General features: G+C 38.7%; 1 protein-coding gene across 10 annotated transcripts in view; it reads right to left on the bottom strand.

Moving 5' to 3' along the window:
* Positions 1 to 431: 431 nt before the first annotated feature.
* Positions 432 to 22,255, bottom strand: part of PALLD (palladin, cytoskeletal associated protein) — a 187,723-nt gene continuing 165,899 nt past the window's right edge. For 7 of the 10 annotated variants that reach the window (XM_036382775.2, XM_036382782.2, XM_036382779.2 and 4 more), the window contains 9 exons: positions 22,172 to 22,222; positions 20,567 to 20,788; positions 15,534 to 15,683; positions 11,624 to 11,718; positions 6,515 to 6,647; positions 5,326 to 5,533; positions 4,437 to 4,602; positions 3,516 to 3,649; positions 432 to 2,543 (listed from right to left, as the gene is read on the bottom strand). In XM_036382775.2, the coding sequence (XP_036238668.1) occupies positions 2,371 to 2,543; positions 3,516 to 3,649; positions 4,437 to 4,602; positions 5,326 to 5,533; positions 6,515 to 6,647; positions 11,624 to 11,718; positions 15,534 to 15,683; positions 20,567 to 20,788; positions 22,172 to 22,222 (1,332 nt within the window). In that variant the 3' untranslated portion in view covers positions 432 to 2,370. The remainder of the gene's footprint in view (positions 2,544 to 3,515; positions 3,650 to 4,436; positions 4,603 to 5,325; positions 5,534 to 6,514; positions 6,648 to 11,623; positions 11,719 to 15,533; positions 15,684 to 20,566; positions 20,789 to 22,171; positions 22,223 to 22,255) is intronic. The other 3 variants (XM_036382780.2, XM_036382781.1, XM_036382784.1) reach the window with 1 other exon arrangement.

Here is a 22,255-nt window from a genome sequence, read left to right as displayed (position 1 = left end):
AGTTAACAGTCAGGATTGTAAGTAAAAATCTGACATTTTTTTAAAATTCAATTTTGATATTGTCTTGTTACTCTTAAATGAATTTACCACTGCTCAGACCATGTCTATTGCTTAGAATCAGCTGTAAGTGATGACATATTGCAGTTATTAGAAATACAAAACAGACCTGCATATTTTCTAGCCTATTGAAAAAAAAAGTATCTTCCAGTTCCTCTATTTGGCAAAAGTTTCTCAGAATTTATAAGTAATGTTCCTCTGTTCTGTTCAAACAAGATTCCAGGTCACAAGTAGATTATTCTGATAAACTCTAGTAGTTTTTAGATGCTGCATATAGGCCTCATGTAATCTGTATTCATAATATTTAAAATTTCCAAATCTTACACTTGAATGCTTGTACCGAAAAAGTTATTAATCTTTACCAGAAGAAAAACTTTCTATTTGTGTAATATTTATTGATGCTAAACCCACATTATATCAGCACAACAGTCCAAAGTAATGATAGTACATTTTTATAAATACAAATAAAAAGTGGCAAAATAATGCTAGTGAAGCTAAACAAAAAAGTAAATTAGCATGTCACAGTTGAGGAAAATTTGGCAAAAGATATGACATACTTCTAGAATAAAATCAGATTATTCCCACCTGACAGACTGACGTTAATCTGGATTAACCATCCCCACTACTAGTCATATCCTGCACCAGAATAGTACTACCTTCTGTGCTAAAGTTTATTAGTCACTAAAAAACAAAACAAACTTTGTGTCCTTACAAAGCAATACATGTATAGCAGTAATGCAATATATGGTGTACACAATTACAAAATTAAAAAAAAAAAACCAACAAACAAACCCCTAAGTACAGGACTTCTGAATAAATGAACTGAGATAAAAGATTTCAACACTTTTATTATAAATAATGAAAGATACCATATATGTGCTTCATATAAGGAATACAGTGTTTTCCTTTCCTAGCAAAGGATCGTAGCTCGTACCATCAAACACTCATTTTCCTTGTCAGGCCTAGTAATTTTTCCATCCATTCTCCCTCCCTCCCATTCAACTGAAATTCATTTGGTTCTAATTTAAAACTACCCAGTCAGGTGTGACTTAAGTGGGGCTCCACTTCCAGATGGATTTGCCTTTGCATTCTGTAAGTAGCCTTCAGGCTTTTCACCTATGGTGCACAGACTCTACCCTGCAAAAGAGTTGACATTTGCCTGCAGTCAGGAGAAGGAAAAAATAAAATCTACCAGAGACATGTTATATTAAGAAGAAAAAACAAAAAGCAAATTGGATTTTTTTTGCCTATCTTCATTTTCTACTTCCTCAGATTTGCAAACTATCACCTGTGGTGTATACTTGTCACTTAAATCTGTAGCTTAGTTTTAGTTTCAATCCATTTTTCACTTACTATACATTTCTAAAATCCTCATACCATACATATTACACAAACTTTAAACAGTCAAACATTCCATACATACACTCTCTAGTTTTCAGCTCACTTTAGAATTTCAGAATCTTGAATGGGAGTATTACAAGGTTCACACTGCTGTCCAGAAATCCAGAGAGATTCAACGTCTTGCCCAGTCCCTCCCACCCCTTGCAGTAACTCACTGCAGTGGTTTATACTATCAGCATTTTTTCCCATCTAGTTACCAATGTGTAATCTGGAGTAGATTGTTACTATATCTCAACTCTTCTTTGTTGGCCTGCAGAAGTAAAATTACTTCTGCTTAGACTGCCATTGCTATGTGTTTGTAAATAAGCCTCCTCCGAGATGGCAAAAAGGAAAAACACAAATGAATTGAAAGTTAGGGTATTGATGTCCATACTAACAGCATTGAAAGAAAGATTCTTTTTTCATGGTTGAATAGAAAGCAGTTTGCAGAGATACAGCATTTGCTTACATTTCTTTTCCTTGTCTCTTCCCGTTTCATTCTTATAGTATTGCACTTGTTCATCATAGCTGTCAGAATGTGTGTAGCCATTTTAGAACTGTTGATAACCCTTGAAGAAAACATCTTGCACCATTAAGACTGTGTAGCATCTACTTACTGCTTACGAAGGTATGTAGTGAAAAATCTTTCTCTCTGATGCATTTTGGCCTCTATGAAAAGGGTTATGAAGCAACATAGGTTAAGGAACCAGTGAATGTGATTCGTTGTGCAATGTGTACATTTCTAATAATAATCTATCTATTCTTCTAATTTGGTATAATGAATAAGGAATATATGGTTACTGTGTTTGTTGTTTATCTTTTGTACATGAAGGTGTCTGCCCTTGCATAAAGTGACATAGGAGTATCATTGGTCAAGGCAATGGCTTTCAGTGTTTCTGCTTTGAAAGAAAATGATGGAAGCGGCAGTTGAATCTACAGATCGTCGCTCTCTACCAGGCCAGGCTGCATTGTCAGGTGCACTGGGTTTGCTTCTGGCTGGAAAGCTGCTTTGATGTCTAGTCCTTGGTCACAGAGAGCAGCGTACCGGCTGGCTGAGGGCCGCACCTTCTTTGGCTTGGTCTGCTGAGGGGGTTGTTGCCACTGAGCTAGAGATTGAAAAGCAAAGAACAAGTGTTAGCCTTCCTGAGCGGTGCACCTGAGTGTGCCAGATGCTCAGTCAACCCTTTGTGAAGGAGATAGTCATTTCTGAGAAGCAGAAAACCATTATATCAAAGGTAAATTTGTTTAATTTCTTCACATTGTTGTTTTTTGGGTTTTTTTTCTCAGCATCTAGTTTCACCTTCCAATCTGGTAAGTAAATACAACAGTCTGTGTTACTTTTTGGCATCGTTTTCTATTTCCTTGTGCCACTGAGAAGGGTGACAGCAAGGAGGTTGTTTCTGTGCACTCCTATTATGTAGCAGGCCTGTTCTAGGGTGAGTTGTTGCATGTAAAATGAAATTTTCTGGTTGCCATTGCCACCCCTTGTATACTGAAGAATGCTGAGCCAAATCTCCTATTCACAATTCCCACTTCCAGCACCACCCCAGAAACCATCCTTTATCAGCCTCTCCCCTTCCCCCTCCCAGTTAATTCTTGCTATGAGAAGACTGGTAAGAGATACTTCTTTAAGAAAATACAGGGCTGCTTTGGAACAAACTGAGTAATTAAGCAGAAAGCTATAAAAACATCTACTACACTTTTGGTAGCTATCACAGGTGTATTACAAACTAATGTACAAAAGAATACAAAAGGTTAGGGAAGTGCCAGCAAAACAATACTAATAATGATCCACAAAAATCATATGATCATGCTGTTATCTGTTGTTAATTAGCTACGTTTAATGTATGAAGCAAAACCAGAAAGCATGCAAGGTTGTTTTGCTTTAGGTGTCTGAAAGATGGTGAAATATACTTTGACAGAGCATTTGTTGTCTTGAAGTAGATGTTTACTATTGAGGAGAAACTATAAACAAAAGAGAGAGAGACCAGTGTAAACCATTCTGTGAAGAACCCAAAACTTATAGAACTGTTGCTTTTGGGGGGATTAATATGATCATGAAAATTGAAGCCACTTACTATAAACATCCAATCTGGCAGTGCAAGACACAATCCCAGCCTCATTCTTAGCTGAAACAGTATACCAGCCAGCATCCTCCTTTGTAGCTCCCTGAATAAGCAGGCAAATGTAGCCATAGTTATCCTGGTGCATGCTAATCAAAAGAAAAGTAGGAAATTACTATTTAAATCACAAACCAGTGTAAACTGTTTTAAAATGGCATTATAAACTGACCCGATCATAGTTACAGATTGATTACAGTCTAACTTTAATTAAAATTTTAATTAAAATAGAACTTTCTCTGAACTTAGCAAGTGGAAAATAAGTGTATGCTTGACAATTTGTGTAAAAAATAAGTGTATGCTTGAGTATGCTTGACAATTTGGCAGTTTAATATCCTGTATTGAAAACTAAGAAGAAAATACACATGAAGTAACTTTTCTTTCACGATTATGGATTAAGACATCTGGAGTAGCAGGAACGTGAGATCTTACCCAGACTTTTTGTGGAAAGGATAAAGAAATTCGAGGAAGATCTTAAAATATAAAATACTGAATCTTAGTTGCTTAACTGTACAGCAGAATTATGAATTAGAGTTTCTGCTGAAAAGCACAGAGTGTACCTTTGGAACCTTGATTTTCACTAGCAAATTTCTGTAGTTTTGATTCAGGAAGAGTAAAACTAGTTCGTCTTTTGCTTAGAGTGCAAAGGTAGTTGTGTAAATCTAATGATGGAAAACAAGTCAAGTTTTATTTCTGGTTCAGGCACCAGGCTGGATGCAAGTTTTGAGTAAATGTCATAAATTATTACAATCACTAGTTAATATTTATGAGATGCCCTTTACACAAAGTGTTCATGTGACCTTTTAGGTTTTTATTTGTTTTACAGGATAAATCATCATTGAAGTTACACATGGGGAGGTTATTCTAAGCCAGTCTCACCTCACTCGGTCAGTGTTGTATGTGAGTGACTCATTCTCTTTCTTCCAGAATATCTGAGGAGATGGCTCCCCCGAGATTCGACACTCCAGTCGCACTGGGAATCCCTCAGTCACACCTGTGTTTTGAAGCTTCTCTATAAATACAGGTGCTTTTTGTACTTCCTTAGCTGTGAAAATAAAGATTGCAGTTATGTTGACATTTGTCTATGAAAACATAGCCTTTCTTTCAGCAGTGTGCCAAAAACAATTATGAAAGACCTAAGTGGCAGGAAATGTAAGTGCTGTCTTCATTAATCATGAAGTTCAGTCCTGGTTCCTCTGAAGAAGACAGTCCCATCATTATTTTAATAGGGGGAAAAGTGAGTGATGAAAAGCTGATTCTGTCTTAAAATAATTGAAATGTAGAGCATGACAACTAGATAAACCTGCTGCACTATGCTTGGTAAAAAGTGCTCCCCATATTCCACAAAAGCACAGACTTTTAACTGAAGAAGGAACTGCTGTACCAGAAATCTGCAGTGGCATTAGTCTGATGTGCTGTGAAATGCACGAGGCATTCCCACTGGCTGCCCAGGGGTAGACGTGGGTCTGCACAGATTGTCATTACAAAGAAACATCCAGGGAAATAGTCTGGGTGTGGCCTCAAGGCCAGCAGCCCCCTTTTCTTAACTGTGTGCAAAGACATTACATGCCAGACAACTTATGCCACAATGTAACATGAATAGCTCACCTATAATAAATATCCCATACTTCTGTTACTGCCAGGTTTCCTTTTTTCCTTTTCTTCCCTTTCCTCCACCCCTCAATGTGTCATTTGACATCATCCATGTTTCCTTTTTTCACACTATGCTGGCAGTGCTCAGTCTGAAAGCTTAGCATGAAGATGTTACCTGCAACAGTGAGCTCCAGGCTGAATGAATTCTCACCAGCTCGATTGCTGGCGATGCAGGTGTAGATTCCAGCATCTCTGGCTGTGACCGGCTCTATGATCAAGGAGTGCACCCCGTTCTCGCGCACCAGCATTTTGTGAGAGCTGTCAGGGCGAATTGGTCTGCCATTGAGCTGCCAGCTTAAGTCTGGAGTTGGTAATCCACTAACCTTGAGTGTAAAGACAACAGTGGGAAATTGTTTTAGCCACATGAAACACTGGAGGAGTCCTGACTTGTTTCTTCAAGGAAGTTTGGTTTGGTTTGCTACTGCAAGTGTACCAAAAGATTTCAAGATCTAACTCTGTCCCTGATTTACACATTGAGTCACTTGTAGTCATTTACTTAACTTTCTGGCCAACTCCCTAAATTCCATGATGTCTTATGGGTGCGACTGAAAAAAGATCAGTGTGTAGATAGGCTAGAAGCTAAATAATAATACATTGCAAAACAAAAGGCAGGGTGACACCTTTTGTCTTTTTATTGTTTGCTCTTCAGGTGGAATGAGAAGATACTCCTTTCTAGATTAACTTCTTGTTGGAAAGCTTGCAGACAAAAAGATGTTAGCTGACCAACTACTGACCTCTGAAGCTGCATTCCACTGAGGTGTGCCCTAGTGACAGCACCACCTGCACTAGGTTAATGCTGGGTCTGTGTGGACAAGTCTTGCACTCTTGAAAGCTGTGCCACTTGCTGTGGGAACAGCTTCAGAGCAAACAGCTTCTCCCAAATAGGTCAGCATAAAGTAAATAGGAGTCACCGAAGCCTGAATTATTTCTGCTCAGCAGAGTCATAAATCAGGTTTATACTGTTTGAAACTTTTAACAGGGGTTCAAAACTCAAGTAGTAAAAAGACTTAAAATTTAGAACCACATTGTCTTTATAGTGTGTGCTGCTTCCCTCCACACCCTTGTGTAGCTGAATTCTGTAAATCAGTTTACTGTGAGCTCTAAGATTTGCCTGAAGCACTTTCATTGGACAGGAGGGAAACTTTTATTGTCCACTTACTCACTCATAAGCAATGAGATTAATTACCCTGCTAACAGGAGCCGAAACTGCCAATAGGCAAAATTGCCTTGTAAAGAAACCAATGTGGTTTTTGAGTCAGCTGATGTTATCAAAAGGCTGCTGCTACCCTTTGCATGACACTTGCCTTGCAGTCCATCCTGCATAGTTTTCCTTCTTGAACAGTCAGGTCTCCAGGAGCCTGCAGAAAATGAGGCCGGAAGAATCGTTCCTGAATTGGTTCATTTTCATCACCACTGTCCCTTGATCGAGATCGTGGTCTTAAAATAACATGAAATAAAGGTAAATTATTTTTTTTCTCTGCTAAATCAGAAGAACCATAATCACTTATAAGACTGGTTTGAATTTTAAACCACTTCTTTAACCTATACCATAATCACCCCAAATTTACACACATGCACTGGTAGCATTTGGCCCAGACTGAGTTAATTATGACACTGCAGTTATTTAATTACTTTCATTTAATTCACATCTTGTGACAAACTATGACCTATAAAACAATATTGCTACAGAATAATAGCTTGTAATATTAATTAATTTTATGAATTATAGTATTTTTGTTTCATCTTTAAATCACTGAAATACAAATAAAACAAGTTAGCAAGCCTTGGCATGTAGCTTCAGTTCCCCATTTCTAGTGTCCTGTGTAATCCCCTCACTGCTGCTGATTACACCAGAAAGTACATGGACTGTTCATTAGTCATGGTTCCCTTTCAGCAAATAGCAGCAGCTGAAAGCTGACTCATCTCAATTGACAAGAGACCTTTCACATCAGAGTTATCTTCTCTTGTTCTGCACTAGTGAAGACCGTACAGAAAATTCTGTGTATTGAATTGCTGTGGATATATTTATTCCTCATTTAACAGGTTTTTTGTATGTGATACTCTTGAATATTTTCAATGCCACCAAACTGTGGAATTGAAACAATGAGAGTTTCAATTGTGAGAAATAGGGAGAATAACTTGGGTTGTTAGGTTTTTTTAATTTGATTTTTTTTTTATATAAAGGTGCCATAAACAGTTTGATAAATAATAAAAATGAAAGAAAAATAGCTCCTGTCCCATACACAGTATCAATCACCTTAAGCTTCCATGATATCATTTGATTCATTTTCAGCATTGGCTATTCTTCGCTTTTAATTTGATCCAACTAATCTTTTTCTAAATGATTCCTCATTTAACTAGATTTTTGTTTCTATTGAAATTAGATTATTCCATTTGTGTGATTTAGTAATCAAATAATCTTGAATCAAAATTTTATGTCCATTTTTGTCCTTGCCTGATCAGCTCCATTGGGTTCCATTCTGGAGCCAGCTGCTGCCTACAGTAACATCCTGTGCAAAGAAGAGGAGCTACTCAAATATCCTCCAAAGACCTCTTTTATCAATGACACATTACAGTGAAATTCTCTTATTTGAATCCCACATCCTGTTAACTTCTGCCAGTGTTTTGTTTTGGCCACTGTTTGCAGTGTCCATGCTGCAGTACAGGTGCCCATATGCATTTCTACTGCCCAAGGTCACTTCTCCAAGTTAAAATAATTCACAACAAAAAAGAGCCTAAAACCCTCAATGGTCACATTTGGAAAACATGCTGTACTACTGCATGGTAGATAAACACTCCAGCTGCATGCTCTGCTCCACTGAGGCTGCAGTTAGAGTTGCTTGAACTTGATTTATTTTGCCCTGCTCTTGTTGTTGCCCTTTTTTCTGCTTTTGCTGTGTTTGAATTGGCCAAGCATCACCTGTGCTACAGTATTCTCTTATTAATAGCTCAATGTTGACTTTTTAATGATCATCGCAGTTGTCAGACAGCTGTAACTGAGGGCAAATGGAGGGGCTGGGGGAGCTCGTGTAGATATCACTCAGTACTGCCTAATAATGTGGGACTGGACACTGAAATGGGAAACACAGACTGACATCCCTGCACACACCAAGAGCTCATGTAACTCTTTAGGTGCCTAAATCCATGTCTGGAGCACCTCATAGTTTTTGCCACTTGAATACATCGAAAGCTACTTCCGTAGGTCCGGCATCGCAGCTCACAAGCAGCTCTGAGCTTTAACTGGTGAGCTCCTGATCAGTTTTGGAGACATAGATGCCTCGTGCAGGTGGATGGATGGAAGATGGAGAGCAACAAGGAAAAAGTGTACTGATATTGTTTAGTAATGAGTTCTGCAAGACCAACTAGAACTTAAGGTATCTAGTCAAGTGAGTGCTGCACGTGCAAACAACTAGAGCAAAATCTGCCTCCACATAATTGATAAGCATCCTGTTGATTAGATGCCAACAAAGTACAAGAAACTGATGCTTCATAAGGTTTTGTGAAGCTGAGCCAAACAGATGACCTGGCACCACAGAAGTGTGAAAGCCACCAACTCATTGCTGCAGCTGCAGGAAAAGGCAGCACTGCTCAAAACTGGGAGGTGTGTGGGGGGAACTTATGTTAAATAAAATGGAAAACAAGAATTTGTGAACACAGATGTTGCATTTCTACCTCTTTGTAAGTTTACCTTAAAATCACAGACTTTTTTAAGCCTTTGCCTTGAGAGGTGAAACTAGGGTCATTTCAATTCTAAAATATTTTGTGGTTTTAAACAAATAATGAAATGAGTAGAGCCAAGTAGCTTCAGATGTCTAGGAATGACAAATTGCAAAAGCCTGGAATAACTTGGATTCATTGTGGGCTCTTTGGAGTTGCAATGCGGCCGTCACATTGCAGAGAACAGTTTCAGCAGAACTGACATCATGTACTAAATGTGTCCAGGGGACACTCCATGGGTTGGTACAGTGCAATGCACTGGGAATTTCAGTCAGTAAGAAGATGAAGAAGACTTTATGACTGGCCATGTGGTAATGATCACTAATTTGGAATAAAGGAGATTAGTTCAAATTAATCCCCTAATTGAGAGCAGAGTGATAGGAATGTTTAGTTTTAAAATCTTCTTTCCATCTCATGTATTTTATGATTTACTTTGGACTCTGGCTGCCATGGTTAAGTGACACAATGTTTGTTGAGCACCTTGTCATCTAAGGGATTGAGTCCAAGCTTTGTACACATCAGAAAATTCAAAAGTGGCCACCCACATCAAGTGATTCTAAGAAAGTGATGTTTTTCAGCTAAGCAAATTTCAGAAAACTACATTAAGAGTGAAATAGAACCCCAGAGTTCTGCCAGAACACATTCTGTAAGAGATTAAATATACTTCAGGAAAAAGCCTGTCAACAATGTAACAAGTCATAAAATCCATTAAGCTAATAATTACACTTGTAATAAAAGAAGCAAACAAATGTTTTGTTATTTTCAAGCAGAAAATCTTATAGAAATAATATCATAGTGCCATAGGAATATTACTTATCAAAAGTCAATGGCAATAGATGTGACAAATACCAGAGTATATGGGAGAACAGTCATTTGGGATATTACATTAGAAAAGCCAATGGCAGGACCCTGTCTTAGGAAGGTTTTACATGCTCCCATTTCATCAGTTTTGGGTAAACTCTCTGATGGGCATAGTGAGAACTCACTAAACAGAGATTCTGTGCTGAATGCTTACAGAAAGTGCTCTTCCAGAGCAAAGATAATGGGATAAGCCCGTCACATGGTTATTTTACAGGAAATAAGAACCCCCAATAATTGCCCTAATTTTAATTAAACAGCTCTACAGAAATCCTTATTTCTAATTCATTACTCACTGGACACCCAACCCAAAGCAACAGCAGCTGCTTGAGTGCCTATCTCCATTAGAAAATAAAATACCAGCCAGAAGTGGCCTTGGACTTTGAATGCATTTGGAGAGATTGAAAAGAGCCTCCTCCATTATTACCTGAGGTTCTGTCCCTCACAAAAAGAGAGACACACACATTTGTCCTTCAGGAAGCTGCAGGAGTGGCAGCTGCTTGATGCTTTCACCCCTACCTACCTTCCCAGTATCTTTACTTTTAAAGATCTTTCCCCTTTGTCACCCTGTGTGCACTGACTTATTCAGCTGAAACCTGATTCTTCATGGCAGCTTTTCCCTTCAGGCACTAATGTGGACTTTCCATTTTTACCCATTACCTGAAGGTGCTAAGTGCATTAGTGACTGGAGATGCTACAGCAGGTGGTCCCAACCTTTTCTGTGCTGTTCTCACAGTGCAGCCTGGCAGGATATTCCCCTCCAGAGGCACTCTGAGCTTTGGGCTGAACACAAGGTGACATTGCAGAGGGAGTTGGTGGCCATCTCAGAGAAATGCTGGGAAATGCTTTCAGGGTTGCAGTTTGTTCCATGCAGGAATAAGACTGACAAGATCTTTTAACCAACCAGTCTCACTTCCTAACACTTTATAGCTACCAGAGGGGGGAAGAGAGCCTGTTTTACATGCAGCAGTTCTACATTACATACTAGTACAGTACTAACTGTTACAGAAGTCCTTTCCTGGTTGTATACTTACTGTGTAATTACACGTACTCTGTATATTAGTTGGGCAATATTGAGATTCTATGGCTGTTGGAAGCATTAAGCAAAACACGTCTTATTACAGCAGAATCCAGAAACCAGAGCCCTCACACTGCCTTGAAACAGTTCTGATAACCAAAATCAACCTTTTTGTACAATCTAAAGCTGTCTAAGCTGTGCTAAACAGACTCATAAATGCTTTGGGCAAAGAAAAAAATTATTTGAAGGGAAAAATTCCCTTCTATGGTCCAAAAACATAACCCATAGCTTCATATGGGAAAAATTGTAAACTCACCAAAAATAAGTTTAATACTTTATTTCTGACTCATAATTCCTTATAAGAAACTGAACTGAAACATTAAATACTGAAATACTAAAATATTTCTAATGTAAATCTGATAAAGCTCTTTGGCATGCAGTTATTAAATGGACACCTCCTAGAAGCTGCAGAAGATGGAGGATCCTGGTAGAATCCTCATCACATGAAATATTTTTAAAAAGCCTAAGTGGCAAGAGCCTTCTCAACAGCTGATAGTGTAATTTGAGATACTGAGTAACTAGTGAACACCACAGAGAAAGGAGGAGACAAGGAAATGTAAAGATATTTAAAATTCATGTCATTTCAGAGGTTGCTTATACTTCTGAGTGTACAAGTTCTGTAGCAATTTCAGACAGCAGAGGTCACATTTCTTCCTGAATGCCATGTTTTTAACTTATCTGCTCACCTCACATTCTTTACCTTACCACAGTTATTTTGCAAAATCCATATTATTAAAAGAAAAAAAAAAGCATCAAATACCTTCTTATGTGAGGCTGACCTGAAGGTGACCAAGGACTGCGGCCTCTTTGATTTACAGCTTGAACCATCAGCCTGCCTGTGCAACTTACTCTGCCCTGTTAGGATGACAGAGAGAAGGAACATTAAAAGACTTAAAATATGTAATAATAAATGTTCAACCTGATCTGTTCTTTTTTTTTTCCTACTATTTTGTCAGCTTCCAATCTAACACAGAACAGACTGGAATGACTGTGACTATAATACATTCATGTTGTTTTTTTTTTAAAGACTGTTAACACCACTGGCAATCAAGTTCCAAGTTCATAATGACTGTTACTGATGTGGGCAAGAGGTTTCCTCTGTGTGTGGCAAGTGGGCAGAGGCTGTCCCATGGTGATTGTTGTTAGTTACCAACAGAGTTGCTGCTTCCAAAGTGGATTGATCTACTTGATCTGGTGGGCCCAAAACTCAAAAACCCCTCATTACTGTGAAAGCCAAAAGAATTTGACAGGTACATAACAGGTCCTCTCTGCAGAGTGAATCTGGTTTGAGGAATTGCACTGAAAGGCACAGACGTGCTGATGGACATTGGTGATTTTTCAGGGTATTTTTAATGAATGATAAATAAAACATGGTTCTGGTGTATTTGCCCCCTTTTTTCTTTTACTTTGTCTTTTAGAAGGCAGGTTTTCTACCACAAGCAGCAGTCCTAACAGATTTGGGATGAGACTGCCCTGTAAGGGGTAAAAGCATCTGGTGATCATAATAAATAACAGCTCTGCTCCTGGGCTGGTAGCAGTAAAGCAACATCCACATCAGCTTTGCAGTGTATTTCAGCTCTAAGCTGTGGGCTCCACACTCAAGTCTGCCAGCATAGAAGTGACAAATATTTTTATCACAATACTTGTGGGGTTGCAAATAGCAATTCTTTAAGAACTGTCCAAAGCCCATAAAAAACAATTTCACCAGGCTCACAAGCAGCCTTCAAATAGCAACAACTTTTGTGTTCCCTTAGAAATGAAGTCTGTGTCCCACTTCTATTCCCATGACCCATTTAGTCTGCAAGGAAAATCCCTGCATTAAAATAAGCCATTAAAATTGTGCAAGACCCACAGCAATTCCTTATGTAAAAGCTTTATTTTCCCCCTTATGTTACAAGACCATTGAAGACATCTGGAACAAATGAACTTCTATTTTGGGTACCACTGCATATTAATATTTTTCTGGCAGGTGATGAATACACATAGTTTGGGATCATTTCTGCATATCCCAGTACATGATGGTGTCACAAATGGAAACACAGAGGGCAATAAGGAATTTGGATAGGAAAGATTAAGCAAGAAGCCAAAGATTTCGGAAAGGTCACAGGATGGAGAGGATGGAAACAATGAGTGGGAAGTAATTCATGAGATGATGTCCTAGAAACTAAGGGAACTCCAGCCTGAGGACTGTGGGTGTGTAATGCAAAGAAGCAGAGAGAATGGGATAAAAAGAAAGGTGAAAATAAGAACACGATGTGAGCCCATAGAGTTCATAGAAAGCTCAGTTAAGGGATATGATCTCTAACTAAAGGCTTAAACCAGGCAAGGTTTCGTGTTTGTCTAGGCCCAGGGTCCATTTGCTCTGGATTAACTTCTATGGCAAATTTTACAACAAACCCCAGTGGTGTGTCAGAACTTTAATTCCAGCTCACTGCACTTTATGCCATGGGCAATGGGGCCTGCTGTGTTAACTAGCATGGACAATCTCCAGGGTCTGTCAACAAGGCATTTCACACATAAATCCTACTATGTTAGCCCAGGTCAGGAGATGGCATGGACTGGCAGAACTTTTATGAACTGAATCCTTTAATAAAACTGCTTCCTTTGCTTTAATAAAACTGATTTCTATCAGCTGGGAACACATCTTTTGCTTTAGAGTTTGGTGATTCCAATAGCAATGACCAAACACAGAAGCAGCCTAGCAAATATCTGCCAGTCCATCAGAGTTCTGATGGGAGCTCCCTTATATTTATGTACTTTGCTCTCTTAAGGAAAGGCTGCCAAATTTGCCTAAGTTTGTGATAGCTTTGAGACGTGGACAACTTTCCATTAGAATTGAGAAGACTTTGCCAAAATTATTTCCACTCAGGATGACTTAAAAGAATTGGAATCCAGATCTTTGAGTGTGAAAGGCTAGTGCATTAACTCACAGCCCTTCTTTGCCTCCATTGTGCTGTTAAATGCATAGTAAAAGCAAGCAAATAGTGGAAGAGATAAGTATGTTTGCTTAGGAATTACACTGTAAAAAGGAGGATGCTTCTGGCTCTTCTCCAAAGAGGGGAAAAAAGCACAAGCACAGAATTTTATCATTTAACAAAGCTGCTTTTTCAAGCTCCAAGCTGGGAACCACACAAACCCAGCTCATTTTAGTACATCCAAAAATCCACTAACAAAGTAGTGCCATCCATGACCAGAACTGGTAACCTGGGTCACTGTTGTGTCATTGAATGAACATTATCCTGAACAACAAATGCTCCGAAGTAGGCTGTAAATATTCAGGGACAGAGTACACTGCCCAAACACAAAGGCAGTTTGTTCAAGTTCTCCAAGACTTTGAATCACACAGTAACACTACACAGTGAAACTCTGTGCATGCACTGAGACAACACTTAGAGGAAGATGAACAGAGCATTTCTTACCTTGAGCATGCATATATTTTTAAACCTGTTGTGAAATTTCACCACTTAAGTGGCACCAAGTATTGGTAACAATGTCATCTATGTGTAAAAGCTCCCAGCTTGAACAATTCCACGGCCTTATGCTACTTCATTAATATTTCTTTTACATTCTTTACTTTTCTACATATGTAGAAATAATAATTAAACCACCTATATTTAAGCACTGCAGTTCATAGAATCTACCCAAAAGCTGCTCTCTGTGTGTTGCCTGTGTGTACAACCCCTTGTATTCCCAAGCCCTCTGCAGGTATGAGCAGGACTGACAAGCTGACAAAAATGGCAGCATCACGCTGAGTAACCCAGCAACGTGCACAACAGAGCACAACACTCCTGCTTAGATTAAACTCTGTCTCAGTGATACAGTTTGTTATTCTACAGTGTGATTCTGCTTGCAGGCCTAGTCTTGGCAAGATATTTGGCACTACAGAAGAAAATAATTCATTACATCCCAAAAGTTATGTTACTGCTTTGGTTTCTCACATGCAACTCTTTCCCCTCAATTTGCTGTGGTGTAGGAAAAGTGGATTGAAAAAGCTACTTCCATAGGATGAGCGATCTATAGTTTGGCTGTGTCTAATGAACTAGTGGGCTTCTGCTGTGTACCTCAATTCTTGTATTAAATCTGCAAAGAAAAAGTGGCATTGCCAAGCCAGTAACACTGTGTGTTTCAGAAAAGCGCTGTTTAAGATGAACACAGGACTGCTACAGAATAGAGCTAGATTTTTTTTGCCTTACAGACTTGCAATCTGCTGATGTAAAGCATGTTGGGGTGTGATATACTCCCACTCATTTAAAAAAATTGGCCTCAGTCAGTGAGTAGGGTGAACAAAAGAAAGGTAAATCTCTGGACTGGGTTACTTCTGCTGGTGAAACTGGATCTTTTTCTCCCTTTATATGTATGTGCTAGCCATGCTCAGTTAGAATACTGAGATGCTATCAGCTGAAACAACTAGTGTAAGACTAATTAAAAAATGATACCCCTCCCCCTGAAACCTCAAACCATAGGAAAAAAAACTACTGTTGAGTTGCTAATCTCTTGGAGATAGAAAGGTCCCACCCTACTGATGCAAGATGAAAACAGAAATCTAACTTGCATACTTTACTTTATTGTGACTTCATCATTTAATTAAATCATGCATATGTGAGATGAGATAGTTTTCTGAAGATTTATGTCCAGAAGGATGTTTGCTCTGGAGCCAAACCTTCATTTACCTGTGGGTTAGCAGCCATAATAGTGTAATTCCCATCATCATCCAGGGTGGAGGCTGCAGTATGCAGTGAGCAAGTTCCATCAGGTTCTCTTTGAATTCGGTAGTGATCACTCCGTTTAGAAATTTGCTTCCCATCTTTAAACCAATAAATCTACAGGAAAAAAAGCAAAGCACAGCTGGTAAGAGGTGGGTGCTCATTGCCATAATTCTCATTTAATAGCACTAACGAACTGCTAAAAAATATCATAAATATATCAAAAATATAAATAGCACTAACTAACTGCTGGAAAACTCTCTGGTAGGTAGTAAAAGAAAACTGCTTTGATCAACTCCTCATTCTATGAGTCACTTTCACTAACAGTTACAAGATTATCAGTGGTCCAAAGAGAAACAACAGCCTGAACAATTTCCAACAGAATGTACAGGTGCATAAGGGCTGAACAGTTCAAGAACTGAAACTAAATGTCATTACAAAGAAGAGATTATTGATTTCAGAGATCACTAACTTTACATTTATTCTGCCTAAATCTGAAAAAGTTGCAGGAAAACCTTGAGAATGCTTTTGCCGTCTTTTCAGAAAATAAAAAACCCCAAGATAATGATAGGCTTAATTAATTCAGCGATGAATAAAATAGAAGCAATGATCTCACTGTTGAAACACCCGTTTTGTCTCATATCCATTACGCTGAGTGGACTGGACCAAAATACCAGAGGGGATAGAGCTGCTCAGCTGGCAGTGAGCAGCTCAGTGTAGTGACATGATTGAACCTAACAATGTCACCCCGGTGTGACAGGCCAGCTACGCAAGTGGACAGCTTTGCAAAGTCATAGGAAATACTTCAAAGCAAAGCAGCACGTGGACATCCCTTAATAACTGCATGCCAGCACCAGCACAGCTCCAAGCTGCACAGAACAGTTACACTGGCTATCAAACAGAGGGCTTTTCCAATACTTTTGATACATAATTTTATTCTCTGGCTGGCCCAATATATACTTTCAGTGAGCCAAAAAAGTGATGTATGCGGGATAATATCTTACAGTAATCCATGAATTACACACGAAAAAAATGTACTTTTAGTGCCTCAAACTTGAAGGGAAAAAAAATTGACCTAGCTTTCAGGAGTTTTTTTTTTTACATTATAATAATAAAGTAAAATCCCAAACTGATATCTGCTGGAATCAAAAGTAAATGTGTGCATGAACACACACAGAGGAATATCTGAAAAATGTTATACTAGGAAGGCTGTACTCAGCTGCCCAAATCCATATTTAAGTAGAACATTATTTACTTGTTGTTTCTGAAATGTGTACTACACATAACATCAATTGTGTTCAGCATTTGAGACACTTATGAAGATACCTACATCATTTTTAGGAGGCCAACTCGTTCAAAGTACAACTGTATTTGTCCTGGTCCTGCTGGGACTATTTAGCATGAGGAAAACACACACTTTGCTTAAGCTCATTCTTGAAGTGGGAATTTAGGTCTTAAGAGTGAGGAAAGGGCGCTGGCTCTCTATTAAAAAATGAAGTGACAGAGCAATGTGCAATTCCATTCCTGATAGAGTTTAATCTGGTGGGTTCTTCATATGTGCAATGTTTCAAAGCTTGAAATTCACTCACTTGGGGCAAAGTTAAGGGTATACGTTTGAATTTAACAAAAAACAATGGAGGATTTTTTTGGTGAAAATCAGTGAAAATTTTCCTTAAACATTTATCACTGTGTATGATTTTTTTATATTAACAGGCATTATGCGTAAGTTGAAATGATTTCATTTCCTCAATAGCTGGTTATACTTGTTTCCCATTTTGTCTGTCAGCAGCCTTGCAGAGGCTCTGTGGCCTGAACAAAAGGTTTAGTCATCTTCTTGTCTGCTGACAGAGCACTTACTGGAGATGTAAGAGATATTTGATCACTTACATACACATGCTAATGGGTGCTAAAACAACATTGCTGCAAAAAATGAGTTTTAACTTGCATGCTTTACATGTGTCATAATGTTGCTTGGAAATCTACTGCATTAAGTAGTAACTATTTAATAACAGTACACTTATCAGAAATATCAGGAGACATGCATGGAAATACACACAAATATTAACTGAACCAGCTATCCAAACATCATGTATATGTTGTCCAAAACTTATATCAACTGAGTTTAAAAGCATTGTCATCCCATATGAGCAATAAATTCTTAATATTACTTTTATCTTACATGGAGTTAATAAGTAAAAAAGCACCACTGCAGGAGACAATGGTCCTTGCAGTGAAATATTTTCTTTCTAGGATAACTTTCAATAAATGTACCATTAAACTACGTAAGCACTGAACACTGCATCTGGATTGCTTTTATTTGCACCAGATTTTCAGAAACCAGTGTGCAATGACTAGGAATACAATGGTATACACAGCACAAAGGGGGGTTTGATCTTGGGCAGCACAAGCATTTTTAATCACCAAGAATTATATTCAGCCATGTGAAGAGTGAGCAGTATGAGATTTATGTAACATTTGTGTCTCAATTACTCTCTTGTATGGCACTGTCTTAATTCTGAAGAGAATTAATCCCTTAAAAAGAAGTATTCCATAGCCCCTTCTGTAGCACCACAGGTTTCTCATTTCAATGAGAAAATAGTTTTACATTATACCAAAGGTTATAACAAAGAGTAGGCTCAGATTTAAAAAGTCATACATATGAAGACAGAATTTGCACATCAGTATTCAATTTACATGGCATGTTCAGGGGAAAAAATAATCAAGCCAATAACTCTGCTTAGAAAAATCCCTTGTAATGAATGCCAGATTTTAGAAACACTACAGTCCTTCCCAAAGCCATTCCTTGGCAGACCTGACAGAATACTTAGAAGGGAGGAGCTTCAAGTTAGTAAATTATTTCCAGCTTTTCATTTGCCAGAGTAAAAAATTTATTCACAAGCAACACTTCCAGCTTCAACAAACGACAGCAGAAGGGCAGCACTCAGCCATTGAGCTTTTCAAAACTGCTGTCTTGGAATGCTCTGGCAGATGAGGGGAAGACGGTCTTGGACATTTGTGAAGCCTGGCTAACAAGCAGCCATATAACAGGACTGATATTGGTTCCATCCAAGCAACTTAACAAATTACACAAAGCATCTGCGAGTGAATGGAACAAAGGGCCAGAGTTCCAGGTGCAAGAGCAAATCCCTTCTTAATGTGCACAATTTGACACTGCAGGAAAACAGAACATGGCTGTGAATTCACAGGGCATTCTCATCAGATACTCCTCTGTAAGGGCAAGCTTTGGGGGAAGTGCTAGGAATGTGGCTTCTTGGCTGTGCAATCCTTATCACCCCACCGAGGGAAAGAAGACATCCCCTTTCATATGTCTTAAATGAGAGAGAGAAACTACACCTTAATTGGAAACTGTGGAAATTAGGGAATGGTGAAGTTGACTAAGGCTGACTCATAATAGGTCATCTAGCAACTTAGTCATGAGCCTCAGGCAGAAAGAATATCTCTGCACACACGGCACTTCTGTCAGCAACAGACCCATTTGCATTCCACCCTTGTTCAGCACAACAGACTCTTACCTAGGGTCATCTCAGAAGTAAGGCTAGACATGAAAAGTTTGGTTTCAGTCAGACTGGGCTTATCTTCCCAGTGTCTGTTTCTTCAGTTTGAAGCAGGAGTGCTTTTTCGATACAAGTATACTGATTTACCCCGCTTACTTTGTAGTGGTTCACATCATGTTGTGCTCTTGGAGCACAGAACTGGATTCCTTTCAGATGAAACTAAGCCAGAAAGTGTGCTCCAAGAACTCATCTAGTGTGCATCTGCTTCAGTCTGTGGGACGAGATTAGAGCTAGCCTGGAGTAAAACCTTCTGACGTGTGTAGGGGTGGAGATCTCATTCTAGAGATTTTCTTCTTCTGGTCTGCACTCCTTGCTGATGTAGATGTAGTCCTAGTTCTCTGTTCTTCCTCTGCTACCTCATAAAGTCCTTTTTTTTTAAATTAACAGTTTGTACAGTATCATATACATATATCATTTGGCATATAAAGTCACTTGCATTTCTCTCTGTTTGAAATCCTGAATACCCATAAAACTTACACTGGATGAGAGATTTGGATGTGAGTGCTTCTGTGAAGATCTTATATAACAGACAAAGCATCATTGATATTGTCTAAGAAGATAAGAGCCCCTGTCCACAAGAGGTCTCTGTGAGAGCTGTGAGAACTTCTCAGGGAAGACACTGGCTTTGGCAGGGGAGTTGAAGAAGCTGCTGCTGTTTGCCTGCTGCATAATCAGTCAGTTGATTGCCAAGCGATTTTTGAAATGGTTGTATGCAACCTATCCAAGGAGGGCATTCTTCCAGACTACTGACATCATACAGCTGGTACTTTTACATTTGCTACAAGGAAATGCTTCCCAAGCCCAACCCTCCCTCAGAAGTTCATCATTAAAACCTCACCATCATGTCTCATCTTGCTGTTGGGATATATGGGAGCTTATGGTATTTTATTACACCTTCTTCTACATTCCAGTAAAATCCAGTCTTGTTAGTGTGTGTAGATGCTGAAGAATGAGAGACACCATGCTGGCTTCTGAACTAAAACCCACATATTTTTGCATTATCATGTTACCATGCCTGAACTAATTACCCATGCTTGCAAGATGAGGTGGCTTTTGGGACTCCTATGCCAGCTTACGTGGGGCTTTCTAGCATTGCACTGCATTCTGTGCACAAATGTACCCTGAAAGGTAATTCTGAAAATGACAGAAGCTTTCCTTCCAGGTAAAATAATTGAGAAGAAGCCTCAGGAGGAAGTAACTGAGAGCAGAAGCCTCACAGTAGCATTTTTTACTAGATTTTGACTGAATAACTCCAGTTGTGCCAAAAGAGATTCAGCAGTTTATGCTAGATAGAAGATTTTCTTTTCAAGTGTGAATATCTCCTGTTCCTGTAAGATACAGCCCATAGAGTCCAGAGCCTGATGGTAAAGGACCAACACAGAACTCTTCAGAGAAGTTCTAGAAAGATTTACTGTTTTTTCTTACCTTTGGCTTTGGATTTCCTGCCACTTTGCATGTAAATGTGACTGGCATTCCCTCAAAGATTTTGTAGTGCTTCAGCTTTATCTCAAAATAGGGTGACATACTGTTATCAATAGGTTCATCTCCATGATGCACTTCATCATCTGATTCTTCCACAGGAGATCTCTCCAGCCTGTATTCAATTTCACTGATCAGCCTTTGCTCAAAGCTGGAGACTTTATATTCCTGTCAAATGAGACGTAGATATTAGTGTCCAGCTTCAACACATTGCTCAGGAAGATATGTTCTTAATATTTGGATTTTTTTATTTTACCAATCTTTAACAAGCCATTAAGTTTTTACATATAAAAGGAAACTGTATCTTGTTGAAGAAAAACACTATAATCCTTGTCTCCAATAGCTTCCCTATGAAACAATCGAGACATCTGGTATGAGGCAAAAACTGTATTTCATGTTGTCTTAAGGTCTAATTTATAAGGGGAAAGAAAGTCATTGGTTGCTTTCTTTCCATTTAAAAAAAAAATCCTCTAAGAATAAAAGTATTCTGAGGCAGTTCATAAAGACAAAAGGAACACACTAACATTTCCTTGAGGGTACAGACAGATTTAGGGTGGGTTTTGTTTCCAGATGGCTAGAAGACCATATGGTTCACATCTGCTATTTGCATAGAACTCTACCAGAGGCTGAACCAGAATGATAAAATTATTTTGTTTACAGTTGCCTGTAAAAATGAGGAGAAAAATAAGAGAAAATTGCAACAGTGGCAGTCCATGATAGTTGTTTCCCTTTACTCCTGTTGCTATGATTCCCTTTGTGTGGGATCCTCCCTTAGAAACAAAATTTACCGTAATTGTATTGAAGATATAGCAAGAAGAGCAGAAAGGTTCATTGAGTGACTTGCTTGAATTTGTTATGATTTTCTGACATACACTGTTATTTGCTTTCTTGAACTGTTACTTTGCAGAATTCCTGCTTGGAATCTTACTGATAAGAGTGATAATGTCAGACTGTAAAATAGCTCAAAAGCAGGAGAAAAAAATATTAGCCAATGCTCTTCTCAGTCAGCAGAAATTCAGACACTCTTTCAAATTGCTTTTGGCCATTGTCTCTGACTCTTGTATTTAAGAACAGAACATGCATCTCATGCAAAGTATCCTTTCACATCCCCATCCCCTGTTGCTGCCTCTGGTCTGAGAATGACATGACATGCTTCTGCCATTAGTTACAGAACTAATCATAACCCTCGATAATTGCAACAAATGGAAGAGCAGAGGAATACCTTGTAAGCTGCAGATAGTTTTAAAATTTGTTTCCTGAAGTGCACCATAAAAATAAACCATGAAGTATATGACAGTTAGTATCATGTCAGTGTATGTTATTGTTACAGCACAAAGATAGTGGAGCACATGATAATGGCTGTTAAACTGTCTGCACTCACACAGGCTTCCAGAACAACTTGAACATCCTCATAAATGGAGTGCAGTCCAATTCTCCACAGTTATTAATGCTAGATGACCTCTTGTTATTAACCAAGAACAGCAGAATGGAAAGGGGACAGAAAGAAAAACGGACAAAAAAAACAAGACAGAAAAAGGTGAAAATGATAACCTTTTGAATATCCATGGGACTCACTACAGAAGCACCAACAGAGCGAGCTTCCTGCAAGGGTAGAAGAAAAGATCAAGAGGAGAA

This window comes from Molothrus ater, chromosome 4 (assembly GCF_012460135.2).
Source record: "Molothrus ater isolate BHLD 08-10-18 breed brown headed cowbird chromosome 4, BPBGC_Mater_1.1, whole genome shotgun sequence".
NCBI lineage: Eukaryota > Metazoa > Chordata > Aves > Passeriformes > Icteridae > Molothrus > Molothrus ater.
This window is presented reverse-complemented; position numbering and strand designations above follow the sequence as displayed.